A 16,670-nucleotide genomic window follows, 5' to 3' on the forward strand; every position below is an offset into this window, starting at 1 on the left:
CCTGGGCCAGCAATGTACTATGTGATTCTTATTTTTGCCAACACACCACACCTAAATGACGACTAAAACATTATCCTTAAAGCAGAATATATTTACCTTCCATTCTTGTCGACAAACTCACACGCTCTGATCCAGCTGTTTTCCTGCCTGACAGATTGCTTCAACCTTAAATATGATGAAATATATTCCCCTGGAGACTATCATTTCTCTGTACCAGTCAAAGTAAAGGAGAGTTGAGGCGAAGTGTAATCCTTCTCCTGAGGATCACAGTCCCATTCAGACGTATCAACGCTTTGTTAGCCTCTGCATGAGGGGGAATTGTAAATTAAAGCAGCCATACTTGCTGTGGTGTGGATTTTCTTTATGTTCAACACCTAATAAATATTTGTTTTCTAACAGATGCTTATGAGTTATATCACATCCCAACTAAAATGAGAATCTTAAAAAATCCTGCCTGAAAATGTTGTTTTTTTTTCAAACAACTCAACTTGAGTTTTAGTCAATTTAAGATAAAGTATTAGCTATTCTGCTTCTTAGGTTTCATGAGGAGAAACATTGGCACTATATACATTATGTATATACTGTACATTGGCTCTATATTTAGGTGCTATATATATAGCACCTAAAAAGTTTACATAACATAGTTCTTCTGTAAGAATTTTACACCAAACCAGTAACTGTACTATAACAACGCTGATGCGTCAAGCCAAATCTTTCTGTCTCATGACAGAATCCCCCTAATTTTAGTGCAATAAAGTTAACTCTATTCTGGTAGTACCTTTTCACAATGCATAGGAAGGAGTCGCTTTCGTCAGGGGCTGGCTCATGGAGACCAACAACCAGTCAAATTGTTGTTAACATTAAACTTTCCTATTGCCCAAAGAACTCAGTCATTCAGCCAATTTGATTAACTGAACCAAAGAATAGTTTAAGATAAAGTGTTATCTTAAACTTCTGGTTATTGTTTTTCCCATGATAGCAGCATAAATGTGTCCACATCTGTGGTTCAACAAAAGTCACAGACAATTGATAAGTGGAGAGTAATAGATTCGGAAATACAAACTCAAAAGATGTAGAAGATTTGCAGTATGAGAAAAAGGGCCTAATGCAGTATAGAAATATCTATCCACTGGTCAACAATTCTCACGTAATAGCTGAGTCCTGCAAAATATATCTGTCATTTCTGTACAAGGCTGGGTTACTAATCTGTGAAAAAAGTTTTCTTCTTTTCCAAAAATATATAAATAGCCTCCCTGTAATGTACTGACTTTTTTCCTCAACTCCTTCCTGTGTGGTCATCAAAGAGTTTAGTTAATCTGCAGTCTGTTTCAAGCGTGCTCAGCATTCTAGCATTTGCTTCTCTCTAGGACCTGTAGTTTCTCGCAAAGAAAATAAAAGAGACAAGAGTTCACCAGGGAGAAACTCTATGAAATTTATTCTTTGGTTGTGTCTTCAGCAAGAATTCTTGCATAAATAACCCCACACACTTTCTCATGAATTCTTGAGACTCTGGACTCCAAGGCTAGGTCTCTAATGGGTGCATAGCATATTCTGGCCCTCCAAATTTTAAGTGGATTTTGTCTTGTGTTACGCCAACATTAATTTGAAGTATGCACACTATCTCTCTAAGATGACACCCAACCTATTCATTATTTTTTTATTGTCCTCATTTATATTTTTCACCACTGGTTTGGTTAATAATACTGCTGTCACATTTAAATTCCTTAAAGTTTGTGCAACCTTGGTAGTCTGACGCATCATGTAAAGACTTCAAAGGGAAGCTAAGTTCAGGTCCCACTCTTTGACCTGTCTTGAAAACTGTAACCAAGACCAAATGTATTTAAAACAGTTTATGCATTTCTTCTTTCAGGTGCACACTTTAGAGCTGTCTAGCTTTCTAACAGCCACCCATCTGTTATGTTAATTTTTAACCTATTTTGTCAACTTCTAATAGATTTCATAACATCTTTAGCTCTGCCTTCTGTAATTTTAGTGCCCTCATCTACAAACCATGGAGCTGTCATTGCTACAATCATATACACATTTTCTTCCAGACAGATAGATAGCGATAGATAGATAGATAGATAGATAGATAGATAGATAGATAGATAGATAGATAGATAGATAGATAGATAGATAGATAGATAGATAGATAGATAGATAGATAGATAGATAGATAGATAGATAGATAGATAGATAGATAGATAGATAGATAGATAGATAGATAGATAGATAGATAGATAGATAGATAGATAGATAGATAGATAGAGCTCATTCCAGCACAGCAGTGACCTCAACAGCTCTTCAGTTCAAGTGTTCTCATTACACAAGTTACATTCTATAAGGCTACTGGAATTGCCAAGCCATTTCAACATGACCTTACTTGGACTTTTTTCAAGTTAATGGCTCTGCAGGGTGTGAATTAAGCATCCACTGTGATGATTTTCTTCTGTGAAAATAGCAGTAGTCTGTGACCTGTTAATTGATCACTTCTGCAGTTCTGCTCTGCAGGCAACTGAATGTTTTCTCTCCTGCGCATGGAAAAGAAAGGGCAGAATACAAGAACTTCTTATATTCTATCTGATCACTTTGAAGAAGTCTGGGGGAGATGAAGTCATCCTTTGCTGATTTCCAAATAAAACAGAAGACAACAGCTTAGTAAGCCAATGAACTGGCTTCACTCAGTCACCCAGCAGCATGCATGACACATATAAGGGAAATGCTTATACAGGCCAGTATGTGGTCTTATGGTCGGTTAACTTCCAGAGGGGTGATGAAAGGGTCTCTGTTTGAGAGCGTTGGTAAGTGATAAATAAATGACCAGTGATCAGAGGAGAGTTTTCATCACTCTTCGGTTTCCGAACTAACTGGTCTCATTTTACTCATCAGATTTTACTCTGTCCTTTATATTTTTCAACATTTATCATGTGCAAAATACAAAAAAGTGCACAAGCCTTCTTAAATGCACCATTATCTATCATGATGATTTCAGATCATCATGGTAGATCATGGCAGAAGAAATAGCAGAAGAAAAACGTCACTACCTACCTAGGAAGTGACATTTTCAAGTTCTAAGTAATGACATAGTGGCACAGTTATCCTTCATCAGTAAGAAGTAAGAAGGATACAGATAAAGATATCTATCTCTTTGTTTTAAAGTTTCTTTCCCATGTAAAGCCTTCCCAAAAACTGGAGCTCTGTCTCGCACCTGAACAACAGAGGGAAACCACATATGTTTCCATTATAAAAAATATGCTCCCCAAGACAGTTATTTGTGAAATGACACATGTACACGTATCTCACTCCAATACAAACCCTTTACCATATGGGAGCAGTTAACCCCATTCCTAAGCGCTGATTGCTACTTGTGCAGAATCAATGGACTAAAGCTTGCCCATTTGTCCATACTTCGAATAAAATCACTGAAAACTTTATTTAGAAGCTAAAGATTAGTTACCTAAATCAGAGTGTTCTGCCTACCGTAAAAATTAACCAGATCATTCACTGCTTTATGGGATTTTTTGCATTGGATTCCTTGCCACTCCTGGCTAAAGAGGAGAGAACAGGGGGATATAATGTGGAAACTCCACAGGAATGGTGATTACGGGCCACTGAATTGAAACCAGCTAGAAAGAAACTAGATCTGAGTCTGAGAGATGTATTATGGTAGTTAAAGCAAATAAAAGCTTCAACCCATCACAGTATTTTCTCCCATCCTCCCCCTATCAACAATGGACAATAAAAAAGAGATGAAACAGAAGTCTGTAAATGGGAGAAAAAGATTTCTTTGAGCATTCAGTGGTCGATAGATTAAAAGGAAGCTAAAGAAACAGAAAAGCAGTAAAAGGTCAGGTAAGGAGTGCTGTGATCTGAAAACGGAACCCCATTTGTTGTAGTCATTACCAAGAGTTACCAGCTTAAATTACAAGCATCACAGAGAACTACCCAATTTAAATCTAATTCCTCTGACCAATCACAGCCCACACATGTCACTCCTCCTAGTTCATAGATTAAAATAAACACTTTGAAACTTTTACCACCAAAGAAATGGCTTTAGTCAGACTATGAGGGTTAACACTATACGTACAGCTCTGGGAAAATTAAGAGACCCCTGCAAAATGATCAGTTCTCTGATTTTACTCTTTTTAGGTATATGATTGAGTAAAATGGACATTGTTGTTTTATTCTATGAACTACCGACAACATGTCTCTGAAATTCCAAGCAAAATGTTAGTACTTATTTGCAGAAAATGAGAAATGGTCAAATTAACGAAAAAGATGGAGTGCTTTCATACCACAAATAATGCCAAGAAAACAAGTTTATGTTCATTTAGAAACAACAATACTATGTTTTAACTCGGGAAGAGTTCAGAAATCAATATTTGATGGAATAACCATGAGATTTTCATTGGGGGTCAGTGCAGCTGTCTCTTATTTTTTTTCCAGATCTGTCTGTTTATGAATTTGCAATATGCTAAGCAGAAGAAAAAGATTTCACTAATATCCTGCATTCATGGATATTGATTGATCAATCAGTTAAAAATAGGTTCCGTTGTTTAAGCCCACCTGTTTTGTGTATAAATACACAAAATTATTTATGACCCCTGAACTGACAATTAGAAATTATAAAAGTACCGTAAACATGGAAAAAGTGACTGCTATACACAAATCCAAAGTCATTGCTTTTATTTGTGAAAAAACAGCTTTTATTTTGAAGGTGGGTGTTTCTGATTCTACACTGCCCACATGTGCAACATTGTCACTTCATGTTAAAAGAGACTGATACATAAAGTAGAGTTTTTTAGCAATGCACCATTTTCAAAGAAAGGGATGCACACTATATCATTATCACTGTCAGTGTGCACATTAATAATATTGCAAAAGACCATTTGGAATGCAATATCTGCTGGTTATTAACTCCAGATGTCATGAAAACACACTTTGCATGCCAATAAGATATTAGGCCTGCTGGATCAGTTTTACTGCAGCAGAACAAAAACTAAAATAGGGCAAGTCGCAAAGATACTAAAGGTCACAGAGAGTTTTAGAAGCAATAATATTAAAATGAAGCCTAGGCGCAAGTTCAAGCTGGAAGACTTCCGCTCCACCCATTCCATCTAATTACTGCGTCATCTTCATCACTGGACCTCGACCCGCCTTCTCCAATCTTCAATCAAGCTCTGTTAAAAGGCTCCACACCCACGCCGCCAGTTGCTTTCCAGCTTTGCTCAAGTTGGTACGCGTTCGTCATGTCTGACTTCGAGTCCGATATCCCTCCTGGTTCTCCGGTCGCCTCTCGTGAGGGTCCGGCTCCCCCCTCCTCCTCTCCCGTCCGCCGCAGCTCTCGTTTGGCCATGCGCCCGGACCACCTCTCCCCAGCTTCTTTCCTTAAATCCAAAGGCGTCTCCCTCGCCGCTGGCCTTCAATCTCCGCAGGTTGCCTCTCTCGCTGCCCTCATGCCGTTCATCGACACCTCTCCGCCCTATATTCCTCCGTCTCCCCCTGCTCCCCCTTCATCAGTCAGCGGGAAAAGATCCTGCAAGTCCGTCGCTCCTCCAGCCAAGCGACGCAAGGGCCGCCCCCCCTCCTCTCAGTTGTCCTCTTGTTTACCTGGGCCTCCTTCAGCTCCACCGCCAAATCCTAATCCTCCTCCTAACGCTCCCGTCGTACCTCCAGAAGCCCCCGGTCCCTCCTCAGGTCCCCACTCTCTGCCTCCCCTCCCCCCCTCTTCTGACCTGGTCCTTGCGTCCTCTCTCGTCGCATCCATGGATTCTCTTCAGCGTTCCGTATCAGCGCTGTCCTACCAGCTTCAACACGGTGCTTCTAACTTCGCGGTGGCGTCCTCAATCCCTTTCTCTGCCGCTCCAGTTGCCCCTCCTCCCTCTCTTCAGCCACCTCCAACGGTGTTCACCCTCGCTAACGCCCGGCCTGCGCCGCCTTCAGGTAAGTCCGTTTTTCTAAACTTTACTCTTGTTTTCTCAATCGCTCTGATTTTTCCTCGGCCATATCCTTCCCTTAACAGGTGCGGCTTATACGCCTTTGCACGCCAACATCTCTCCCAGACTGCGCTCAAAGATACTGCAAGGACAGTACATCAATTTAGCTTCCATTCTCCTTCCCTCTCCCGTAGTCGACCAAAGTATTGCTTCATCCGATCAATTTTCAGCAATCATTAAATCTTCGGATCCCCGCCTAGCGAAAGATTTGTCTATCGGGCAGTTCCTAGCCGCATTCAGTGTCTTTAGGGATGTCATCTGTTCAGTTTACCCTGAGCGCAGAATAGATTTGGATGCATATTTGGCATTGATCGCTGATCTTCATTTGCAATATGGTCGATCTCTATTTTATCAATATCACAAAGCTTTCGCTACCAAAGCTGCCGCCGTCCTCTCCCGCTCTGGTCTGAATCTCAACTGGTCTACTCTGGATACGGAGATTCTCATCATGCTTACCCAAGCTGTTTCATGCCACCTGTGCGGCATTTCGGGCCATCTTAGCGCCTTCTGCCCATCTCTCCCATTTAAGCCAGGTCCTCCCGCCGCGGCTTCTCCGCCATCTCTTCTCAGAATCCCGTCGCAAGATCGTCACGGCAGACAGGTGCAGGTTCATAATAACATGCCTATCTGCAATAACTTTAATGAAGGTGTCTGTTCATTTCCCAAATGTGCTTTCCTTCACATCTGTAGTTTCTGCAGGGACGCTCATCCCAAGTCCGTCTGCCCCCGCCGCACCTTTCCCAGCAGAAACCGTCGAGGTTTCAGGAATTAGTTTTCCAATTTCTTTCGACTCCCATTCTAGTTCCCGAATTGGCTTTCCTTTTACAGTATCATCCCGATCAATCATTCGTTAATTTCCTAATCACTGGTCTCTCCCAGGGTTTTTTCATAGGTATACCTCATCCCCCCGCTTCTTCTATAGTCATTCCAAATCTCCAATCAGCGCTGTTAGATCCGAGCGCCGTCTCCCACTTATTACAGAAAGAGGTGTCTAAAGGTTACGTCATCGGCCCCTGCGTTTCCCCTCCCTTCTCCCTCTTTCGCGTCAATCCCCTCGGAGTCGCGATCCGCAAATATTCAGGGAAAAAACGTTTGATTCTTGATCTGTCTGCGCCTCATTCTGGTTCCCACCCTAGCATTAATAGCCTTATTCCGAAGCCACCCTTTTCACTCTTTTATGCCACAGTAGATCATGCCATAGCGTTAATAAAGAAAGCCGGTCCAGGAGCGTGGCTGGCCAAAGCCGACATTACTGACGCTTTTAAGATCTTGCCCGTGCATCCCTCGCAGTGGCACCTGCTGGGTGCTAAATGGGACGAAAAATTTTATTTCTTTGTCCGTCTGACTTTTGGATGCAGGAGCAGCCCCAGTCTCTTTAATTCATTTTCTGAAGCTCTCTGCTGGATTTTGCTAAATGTTGTCAAACTTCCCTCCGTGCTCCACCTCCTTGATGACTTTCTGCTTATAGATCCGCCCCACCCTTTTCCCCGTTCGCTCAGCAAATTGAAAGACCTTTTTCTCCGCGTCGGCGTTCCCCTCTCCGAGGAGAAAACTGTTGGTCCGCGAAAAAAATTAGACTTTCTCGGCATCTCTCTGGACTCGGTAAAAATGGTTGCTTCGCTGCCAGCCGATAAATTAGCTCGCATTCGTGAAATCTCCCAAGCTTATCTTTCATCCCCGACTCTTTCCAAGCGCCAGCTTCTCTCGCTGCTCGGGCATCTTAACTTCGCCATGCGCATAATCCCTCAAGGTCGCTCTTTTATCTCCAGGTTGCTCGACCTCGCTAATTCAGTTCCCTCTCTATTCGATCGAATCGTTTTGGATGACGGCTGCCGCTCTGATCTCGTTTTTTGGTCCTCTCTGCTTAACTCCTGGAACGGCATTTCTTTTTTCTATGATGACGTCATCCTCTCCGCTGATTCCGCCCAGTTTTACACCGATGCTGCTCCTTCCGCAGGATACGGGGGCTTTTTTCAGGGCAGCTGGTTCGCTGAGAAATGGCCTCTTTCGGTTCCTCGGTCAGAATCTTCGGCTTTTTATGAAATAGTCCCCATTGCTACAGCATGCTGCCTCTGGGGAAACCAGTGGAAACGCAAGCACATTGTCGCATTTTGCGATAATGCCGCAGTTGTAGAAGCTATTAGTAAAGGCCGCTCTTCTTCCAAGTCTATTATGCCTTTTCTTCGTCGTATTACATGGCAATCCGTGATCAACAATTTCATCCTCTCTGCGCGTCACATTCCAGGTCATTCTAACGCCATTGCCGATGCTCTGTCTCGTCTTCAATTTCAGACCTTTCGTCGCCTCTGCCCTTCAGCCGACCTCCTCCCGACGCCTGTTCCCTCCTTCGACAACCTCATCCTGAATTAATCTCCCCTTCTCTTTTACCCTTGCTCCAGTTGGCTAACTTTTACATTAAAAATGGCCTCGCTCATTCTACGTTCAAATCTTACACCTTCGCCTGGCACAAGTTTGCAAACTTCTGCTCTGTTCACAAGACCCCACTTTATCCCGTTCAAGTTAGCTCAGTCATCGCTTTCATTACCCATTGCTTCGTTCATCTTAATCTGAAGCCCTCTTATATCCGCAGTCTCGTCGCAGGTATAAATTTTTTCTCCCAACTTTCCCAGTCTTCCTCTTCTGTTAGCTTTTTTCGTGACAATGTTATAAAGCTTCTGTTAAAGGGTATTTCTAACGTTCGTCCTTCCCTCCCAGATAGTAGAAAACCTATCACCCTTCCCATTCTCATTAAGTTACTCAATGCCCTTCGACTCAGTTCCTACTCTCCTTATCTCCAGAGCCTCCTCTCGAGTTCGTTTCTTTTAGCTTTTTATGGGCTCCTTCGTCTAAGCGAGTTCACGTCCCCAAATACCACATTCATCCCTTCTAGAGACTTAGCGGTTTCTGACCTCAGTTTCCACGTTAATTATTACAGCTTATCCCTCAAGCATACTAAATCTAAAGGCGCATGCACCATCGTCATAGCTCGTACCGATGGTCCGTTCTGCCCTTTTTTAGCCATGTTCAAATTCGCGCTCTTAAGACACAAATTGAGTTTTTCCCCCGAACCCCTGTTCCTAACCCCCGAAGGTTTCCCCATGTCCTCGGCCTGGTTCCTAAAGCACCTGAAGCTACTTCTAGCCGCATCCAACCTCCCTCCTAGCCAATTCTCAGGCCACTCCTTTAGAATAGGAGCGGCTACATCCGCAGCCGCGCAGGGTATTCCCACGTCAACCCTCCAGCAACTCGGCCGATGGTCGTCTTCAGCTTTCGCATCCTACATTCGTCCAGACCTCTTAGCCGTTCTCGCAGCTCAACGGTCTCTCAGTGCCTAGGTAAGCACTTCGCAACTCGCTGGTGGTGGATGGTTCACCCCATTTAAGAGCTCAAGCCCTGAACTCATAAAAGCCCCGCTCATCCTCCCGTGCTGCCACTTTCAGGTTCCATTTCAAGCAATCCCACCTCTTGTCCCTGCCGGCTACCAACTTTATCCGGTGAGTTTACTCCCAGCTTCGCTTAGATCTTCAGCTCCCGGTTTCCTGGTGTCTTTCTTCCTGTCTCTAGTCTATTACTACCACCGGCTTTCTTTCACCGACTTCACTTAGTTCATTTTCTCTTTTCTTTTGGGGCGGCCTCGCTAAAATTCTATGTCTATCAGCTTACTCTTAGCTTTTCACAAGTCTTCGCTAACTCGTATCCATCGGCGTCTCTTTCTCTCTCTTTCCTTTATGAGAATCGTAGCTATTCTTTTATCCAACTCTAAGCATATTCATAACCCCAGCTACCTTTTTCCCCTGCACGGCTCCTCATCATCCCAGCCTAACGCCGCATCATGTCAGTAACCCCTCAGCTGGCCTACATCTACCAGCCCAACTTCGCGTCACGCCAATAACACCCCAGCTGGCCTTCATCTACCAGCCCGACTCCACACCAGGTAAGTAACCCCTCAGTCGGCCTTCTTCTATTAGATGGCGCGGCGTCATCCCACAAGGTTTTCACTGCTATCCGTCACCTCGATTTCTCCCATTTGCATTTCACCTCTCGTAGCAAAGTCTTGGCCTCGGCCCCGGCATCTGCAAAGAAGTTTTGGGGGGGAGTATCCCTATTCAGCGTTGATGGGCTCATCTGAATTCGCCGGAATTCACTGCTCAAATCTCCAGCCGGGGCCCGAGCGCCAAAGAATTGTTATTCATCTTTTGTCAATAAATTTCCTAATTGTTTATTCTTTTCCGTCTGAGTCTCTCCAGATTGAAATGAAGCCTAGGCGCAAGTTCAAGCTGGAAGACTTCCGCTCCACCCATTCCATCTAATTACTGCGTCATCTTCATCACTGGACCTCGACCCGCCTTCTCCAATCTTCAATCAAGCTCTGTTAAAAGGCTCCACACCCACGCCGCCAGTTGCTTTCCAGCTTTGCTCAACCCACCTCCTCCCCTTCTCCACCAGCATTTCAAGTCGTCATCTTTCCCAACCTCCACCACCAGTGTCGGGCCCCGGGGGAGTATCCCTATTCAGCGTTGATGGGCTCATCTGAATTCGCCGGAATTCACTGCTCAAATCTCCAGCCGGGGCCCGAGCGCCAAAGAATTGTTATTCATCTTTTGTCAATAAATTTCCTAATTGTTTATTCTTTTCCGTCTGAGTCTCTCCAGATTGAAATGCTATTTCCTAATATGGTGTCGCAGTTCTCCAAAGTATTTTTTAAAGTACGGAGGGAGTAGCTTTATTTGACAAAAACATACCGATGTTTTCAGAGATTACATCTAAAGTTAACATTGTGACAATAAACATATAGTGAAATACTTTAATATTTTTGACAATTGTCTTTCTAAAGAATACTTTTACAACATAAGATAAGGACGTTTTACATTTCACATTTCATTATTCATTTACAAAACTATTATCCACAGCAGCTAAAATTAATTAATTTATATTAGCTGGTGCTGGAGGCGTACACACTGATGGTGGCAAGCTTCTATGTAGCTACAGCTGCAGAAGAAAACTCTTGCATGTTCAAAAGCACGTGCAAAATCCAAACATCAAAATGTAGTAAAATTGCTCTCAATGCCTACAATCGTTTTAACTATTGTTAATCATTGTTAAAAATATCGTAGGTGTTTTAGAGAGAAAACTTTCAGTTTTTGCTGCAGACATTTAATGTCTGCAGTCTTTTTTTTTGGAAAGACTTTTCAAAAAAGTCTTTGTATTGCTACTGGACTAACAATCTAAATCCAGCTCCAGATAAATGTTTAATTTGTCAACTTTTACACTTTAAATTAGTCTTTAGAAGCATTAGAAAATCCAGTATGTGGGGAAACTCATGCACATTTTTGTTGAACTTGTGTCCCTTTATATGGTCCGTAGTTTTATTTGATCAAAAACAGCAGCACTGAAGGCAAGAAAAACAGGATACTTCATGTTTTAGCTGATGTTTTTATTTTCTCTCTTCCTGCAGCGTTGCACCAATAGCTGTGGAAAATCTTCAAAAGACCACAGCAACACATGCATGTGAAGGCAGAAGTTTAAGTTAACCCCCCAGGCCCTATTCTTCCATTTCAGAATTTTGAATACTTGACAGCATATTATTTTCATCAACATAGGAACCCAAATCCTGGAAGAAAGGTGCAGAAACAATTACATGATTGAAATTGGAGTATTCTGAATTTGAAACATGTGATATCAATGAATTAAGCTTAACACTATTGAGAGAAACCGAAGGATCGTGTTGATGCTTGCTTGGTTGCTCTGGAGTGTGCGTTGAATTTCAGCGGGCCCTTCTGCTGCACCCAGCGGCCTCTGCACCTGGCTTTAACACCGTGACATCACCACTGAAAACGGGACTGTTTGGTTTATCACGGCTGTGCAGTGAAGAAGTCAATCAGTCATCCTCCTCCATGGATATCCACTATCACAACATCGCCTAATCAAAAGATTAAAGGAGGCTTGTAATTTGTCCAAATTTGTGTCGAAAAGGATTGCAAAGGCAGGGGGAAATTGTAGATATTATAAATGTGGCAAGGCTCCATGCAAAATATGGAACCTTGAGGTTTGCTGTAGAGTCTACAAGGATAAAATGGTTTCACATGATTTGGATTTTCAAAGTGCTGGAGGCAGCAAGCTCAAACTCAACACAGTGATGGTGACTGAACTAGAGAGAAAACTTTCCGTTTTTGCTGGAGACATTTATTTAATGTTTTACATTTTTCTACAACATGAATTAAGGTTAAGAACTGGAAATAAAGCAATGCTATGACATATTTTTACTTTTATTTGTGAGAACCTTTGTTTGCCTTCTTACATTCTCTGGTAAGATATACAGTAGCTCACTGTTACATATTTACTGGAAACAAAAACATGCATGTATGCACTAAGTAATCAAAAATTTTATGCATTTACTAAAGAACAGAGATAATCTATTGTAACTCAATTCATTAAGTGAAAGACATTATATGGCTAAATTACACACAAACCATTTGTTTATGTTGATTATAATTTTTTTTTTCTTATAGCTCATGAAAACATGTCATTTAAGATCAAGATATTAGATTTAACCAATAAAAAAATAAGACAGCAGTAAAATGGAAATACAAAAAAAATTTAATAAACCTTTAATCTAGATTTATTTCCATTTATATTTATTAACTTCAAAATTTTTGCTTTCATATGTTCTTTAATTATACAAATATTTTTCATTTCTTTTATGAAAATCACCAGTGAAATCTGTAAAATTTCAACATTTACTCCCATTGTGATCATAGTCTGTTTTCATGATTTATGCAAAACCTTGAAACATGTAAGTTATTTGAATGCTGTTTCAGAACATAGCTTTCTTAATGATCTTTCATTAAGATTATTAATCTTAATGAAGGATTAAGATTAATGATCTTAATCTTAATTTTAAGATTAAGAAACTTGAACTTTGATTGAGGGTAAAAGACAAGAAACACTCAAAATTGAAAAACTTGTGAATTTATGTAAGATCCAATTATTATCAAATACACTGGACAGGGCATCTCAAGTTAAACACATACAGCAGAGCCTTTCTTTATAACGAAGGACCTGCTATGCAGCTGTACAAGTGGCGCATTTGGAGCTGACTCTGCCTAAAATTAAGACTACAGATAGAACTCCTGATCCAAGAACCACATAATGACACTCTTTACCAATTATACAATTGCAATATTGCAAAAGATAATTATTACATGGTAGATGTAAATAATTTATTTGGCATGTTAATCAGTGATGTTACTGTAGATTTCAGTTGGTGTTTAATAAAGCTGTAATATTTCGGACTAAAATGTTACATCTGACTGACACATTTCAAAGACCTGAACTGAACTGAGAAAAAGGAATAACAATAAAAAAAGATGTTCCTTTAATCAAATACTTATTTCTGTCCAAAACCTTATGCCAGCCATTTATTCATCCCAACCTAGTAAACAATATCTACACAAATAAACAAATAAATCCCCACTACCATGTCATCCACAGCTTAGACTTTTCTCAACACTCGCTTCTGAAGGCAACTCTGGTTAGTGAATGCGCTTCATCTTTTGAAGGTAGTTTGTTCCAGAGCATATGTTTGGATCCGATCGCTGTTTGAAGGCAGATGTAGTTCCTGGCAGCATCCTTTCAACAAACTGCCTCCTGGTAATTGGCCATTACTCTAGAACGGAGAGACGTGCTGTCCAGAGGGCAACAACACTTGTCTGGAAACAATCATGGAGTTAGCAGGCTGGCAGACAGCCTTGTCATCGGATTATGCCTCTCCCGCTGAGGCTGGCTTCTCCTGGGAAGATGAACTTTGACAAAAAAAAAACATTGGATAACATGCAAAATATAATTGCACGCTTCATCAAAATCAATTCTATATGCAAAAAGGAAAACATCATCCATAAAATGTCCTTTATTGGTAATGTTTGCATAGTGTCATACACATAATGAGATTTCTGTGTCTAAAAACATTCTCTCTAACCTTACACAATATTTGTACTGATTTAAATCACACACGTCATTGGATAAAAACAACGTATAAAAGTATCTTCACTGCCAAAATGTGTGTGCGGAATCAGAGGCAAACTTTGCAAAGCAGGAGACTTTTTTATGTGTACCTTCAACACAATCCTTTGCAATCATGTTCAATGTTATTCAGTTTAAATTGAACAAATAGTTCAACTTATTTAAACAGGAATTAATTAAATAATCTACAAGAAAAAGCTACAGATTATTGTGAAATGAAAGGAAAAGGATACATAAATAAAACTCTAAAACGTTTGGAATTAGTAGGCATGGATTAGTATCCATCCTAAAATATCTAGGCATTGAACTTTATATTTTCTTGTACTGCCTCCTTTCTCTGCACCCTACTGTGTACTGTAAGAACAAGCAGCTATAAAGCATGTTATATGTACTTTTTTGAAACACTATGTAGCTTTAAGTAGACCTCCCACGCCCTCTGAATGTTGCAGGTAACATAATGCTGACTCATTTCTGAGACTTGAGGCAATGTGTGAATACCTGAGGACTCAGCTGAATCCTAGTATTGCCACCTTTTCAATCTTGAAAGCATTGGGTTCTTCTTTTCAGGTCTGTGCAACCAGGGAGGCTTTCTTTTTGTTCCAGCCTGTTCCCTTCCATCCTTCCCTTCCGTCTCCTTCTTCCCCAACCTCTCACTCCCCCCACATCCTGGATACTCTCTTTGATAGTCCCTGCCTCTGTTCCAGTCTTGCATAGTTTCTTGGTTACCTGAGGATGTTTGTTTATGTATATTTCAGCTAGTACTTCCCTCACTTCTACCTCTACACTTACAGGCAAACGTCTCTTTTTTTCTTTCTCAAAGATGTTATCCTATGGTGTAAAACTTTCATGTCGTCTTTGCAGTCGCCACCTGGTTGGCTTACACTGCTGCCGGATGTAGTTCTGATCTCCTTTAAGATTTTGTGTAACCTGCTTTGATCTAATGTTGGGAAATATTACAAGGAAGAAAACGTGTAGATAAGTAAAGGGTCGGGGGAAGAAAGCTGATCTGACATGATTCAGGGCCAGAGGAGAAGTTTCTCTTCTGAAACTGTTTAAGTTGTGAGTAGAAATATATTACTATAAACTTAGTAGTTGAAAATTCTGAGTATTTAGACTTAGCTTGAGAAATGTAAAAAATGTTATACGAAATGTTTACATATAGTTAGATTCAGTTTGGAATGTGTGTCCACTTAGATTGATGTCTAAAATCAGTTTTTAGTTGTTTATAGAAATATCAATAGATAAGATTGACCAGCTTCAAAGAAAAATAATGTAATCAGCCAGACACAAACTCTCAGTTCAATGTGTTTAGGAGATGAGCTTCACATCAGCACACTCCATAATGCATACATAATAAATAAGTCAAGGACTCTAATGTACCACGTAATATTTTATTGCCAAAGCAATAGATACCTGACAAAATCAAAACAAACCCTTTCCTCTTCTGCCTTAGAGATATTATATCAGTGATGCATCATCTCTGTGTTTTATGCAGGCAACTCGGTCACAGAGGTGCTGCCACAGCATGAGAGTGTACTAGTTATTTAAATTAATACAATGGCATGATAAATAATGCAAGCCACATGTATTGGAACCTCTAGTGATCTTTTTCAATCAGTAAAACTTTAAAGGGATAAAAGTATTTATCCTGAGTACTTGACTCTGAGCTTGTTTTTATCTGAGTTCTGGGTTATGGCTTTTGTATTTAGAGTTATTTCTGTATTTTTTATATATATTAATCTGTTTTTTTTACCTTCTGTGATGTTGTTCCAGTTGTCCCTTATTTCTATTATTCTCTGTGTCATTAATCAAGATTCATCCATCCAAAGTTTTGCTGTTATTTTGTCAACTGCATGCACTTAGTTTTAACCCCACTGATCCTTAGCATTTAATACTTACTTACCCTAATTCATTAATTGATTCTTCTGTTTTCACCATCCAGGTTCCATTGTTCTGATGATCTGGGTTTATGTGACTCTAACTTGCAGCAATTTTGTCATGAAGTTATCTAGCCCTATCATTACACATCTGCGTTTGCCTTGTTTGCATTTGGGTCCTAAACGATCATCAAACTGTAGTCTAAATTCATTTTTATGAAGGTGTTGGAGTCACTGAGAGTCTTAGTTATTATTACATATGCAAATACAGCTGACAGCTGATGAAAATATAATGGAAACAAATTGAAACCTACCTTATCTGGACAACTCTGATTAGCAAACCATCAGAATAAAGAGAGAAAATTTAATAGGCGCTGGAATATGGAATGACAACTAATCAACGTGAACAATTGGGCCAATGAGATGTTATCAGAACAGTCATTATCAGAATAAATTTGTGCTGCATATTTTTTCTATATTGGTCTCAAGTCTTATCTCAGTTTGCTCAGTGTGCCACATCATATCCCATCTTAACATAATAATCCACAACAGTTTTAGTTTACATTTTTTAATTTTGTGAGGACAAAGTGTAGAAAAAAGTTGTATTTTTGGTAAGAAACTTCTGCCGATAGTGTTTTATTTCTGTTTCAGTTGTACGGAAAATTGCCTTCTCCAATCTTACAGGCATAAAGGTCTTCTGGTCGATTTGCGATACCTTAGAAGAAGGCCATGTCACACCTAAATTTGGCTTTTTCTTGTCTTTGCACTCTATGGGGGA

The 16,670-nt window shown here is 40.5% G+C and overlaps 1 protein-coding gene and 1 long non-coding RNA gene across 5 annotated transcripts in view; one reads left to right on the forward strand and one right to left on the reverse strand.

Moving 5' to 3' along the window:
• The first annotated feature begins 5,064 nt into the window (after positions 1-5,064).
• LOC116725236 (WAS/WASL-interacting protein family member 3-like) lies at positions 5,065-10,621 on the forward strand. Of its 4 annotated transcripts, none has more exons than XM_032571161.1 (5): positions 5,065-5,943; positions 6,023-9,331; positions 9,437-9,490; positions 9,815-9,930; positions 10,235-10,621. In XM_032571161.1, the coding sequence occupies exons 1-2, from the start codon at positions 5,250-5,252 to the stop codon at positions 6,766-6,768; spliced, it is 1,440 nt and encodes a 479-aa protein (XP_032427052.1). In that variant the 5' UTR covers positions 5,065-5,249; the 3' UTR covers positions 6,769-9,331; positions 9,437-9,490; positions 9,815-9,930; positions 10,235-10,621. The 4 variants fall into 4 exon arrangements, with proteins under 4 accessions (XP_032427052.1, XP_032427051.1, XP_032427050.1 ...); XM_032571160.1 differs by having other exon boundaries at positions 10,244-10,621; XM_032571159.1 differs by having other exon boundaries at positions 9,815-10,621.
• A 2,328-nt stretch (positions 10,622-12,949) lies between these two features.
• The window catches only part of LOC116726505 (uncharacterized), a 61,827-nt gene continuing 58,106 nt past the window's right edge, over positions 12,950-16,670 (reverse strand). The window contains exon 3 of the long non-coding RNA XR_004340608.1: positions 12,950-13,798. This is a non-coding gene — a long non-coding RNA (uncharacterized LOC116726505). The remainder of the gene's footprint in view (positions 13,799-16,670) is intronic.

The sequence above is a fragment of the Xiphophorus hellerii genome, chromosome 9, assembly GCF_003331165.1.
Source record: "Xiphophorus hellerii strain 12219 chromosome 9, Xiphophorus_hellerii-4.1, whole genome shotgun sequence".
Taxonomy (NCBI): Eukaryota; Metazoa; Chordata; class Actinopteri; order Cyprinodontiformes; family Poeciliidae; genus Xiphophorus; species Xiphophorus hellerii.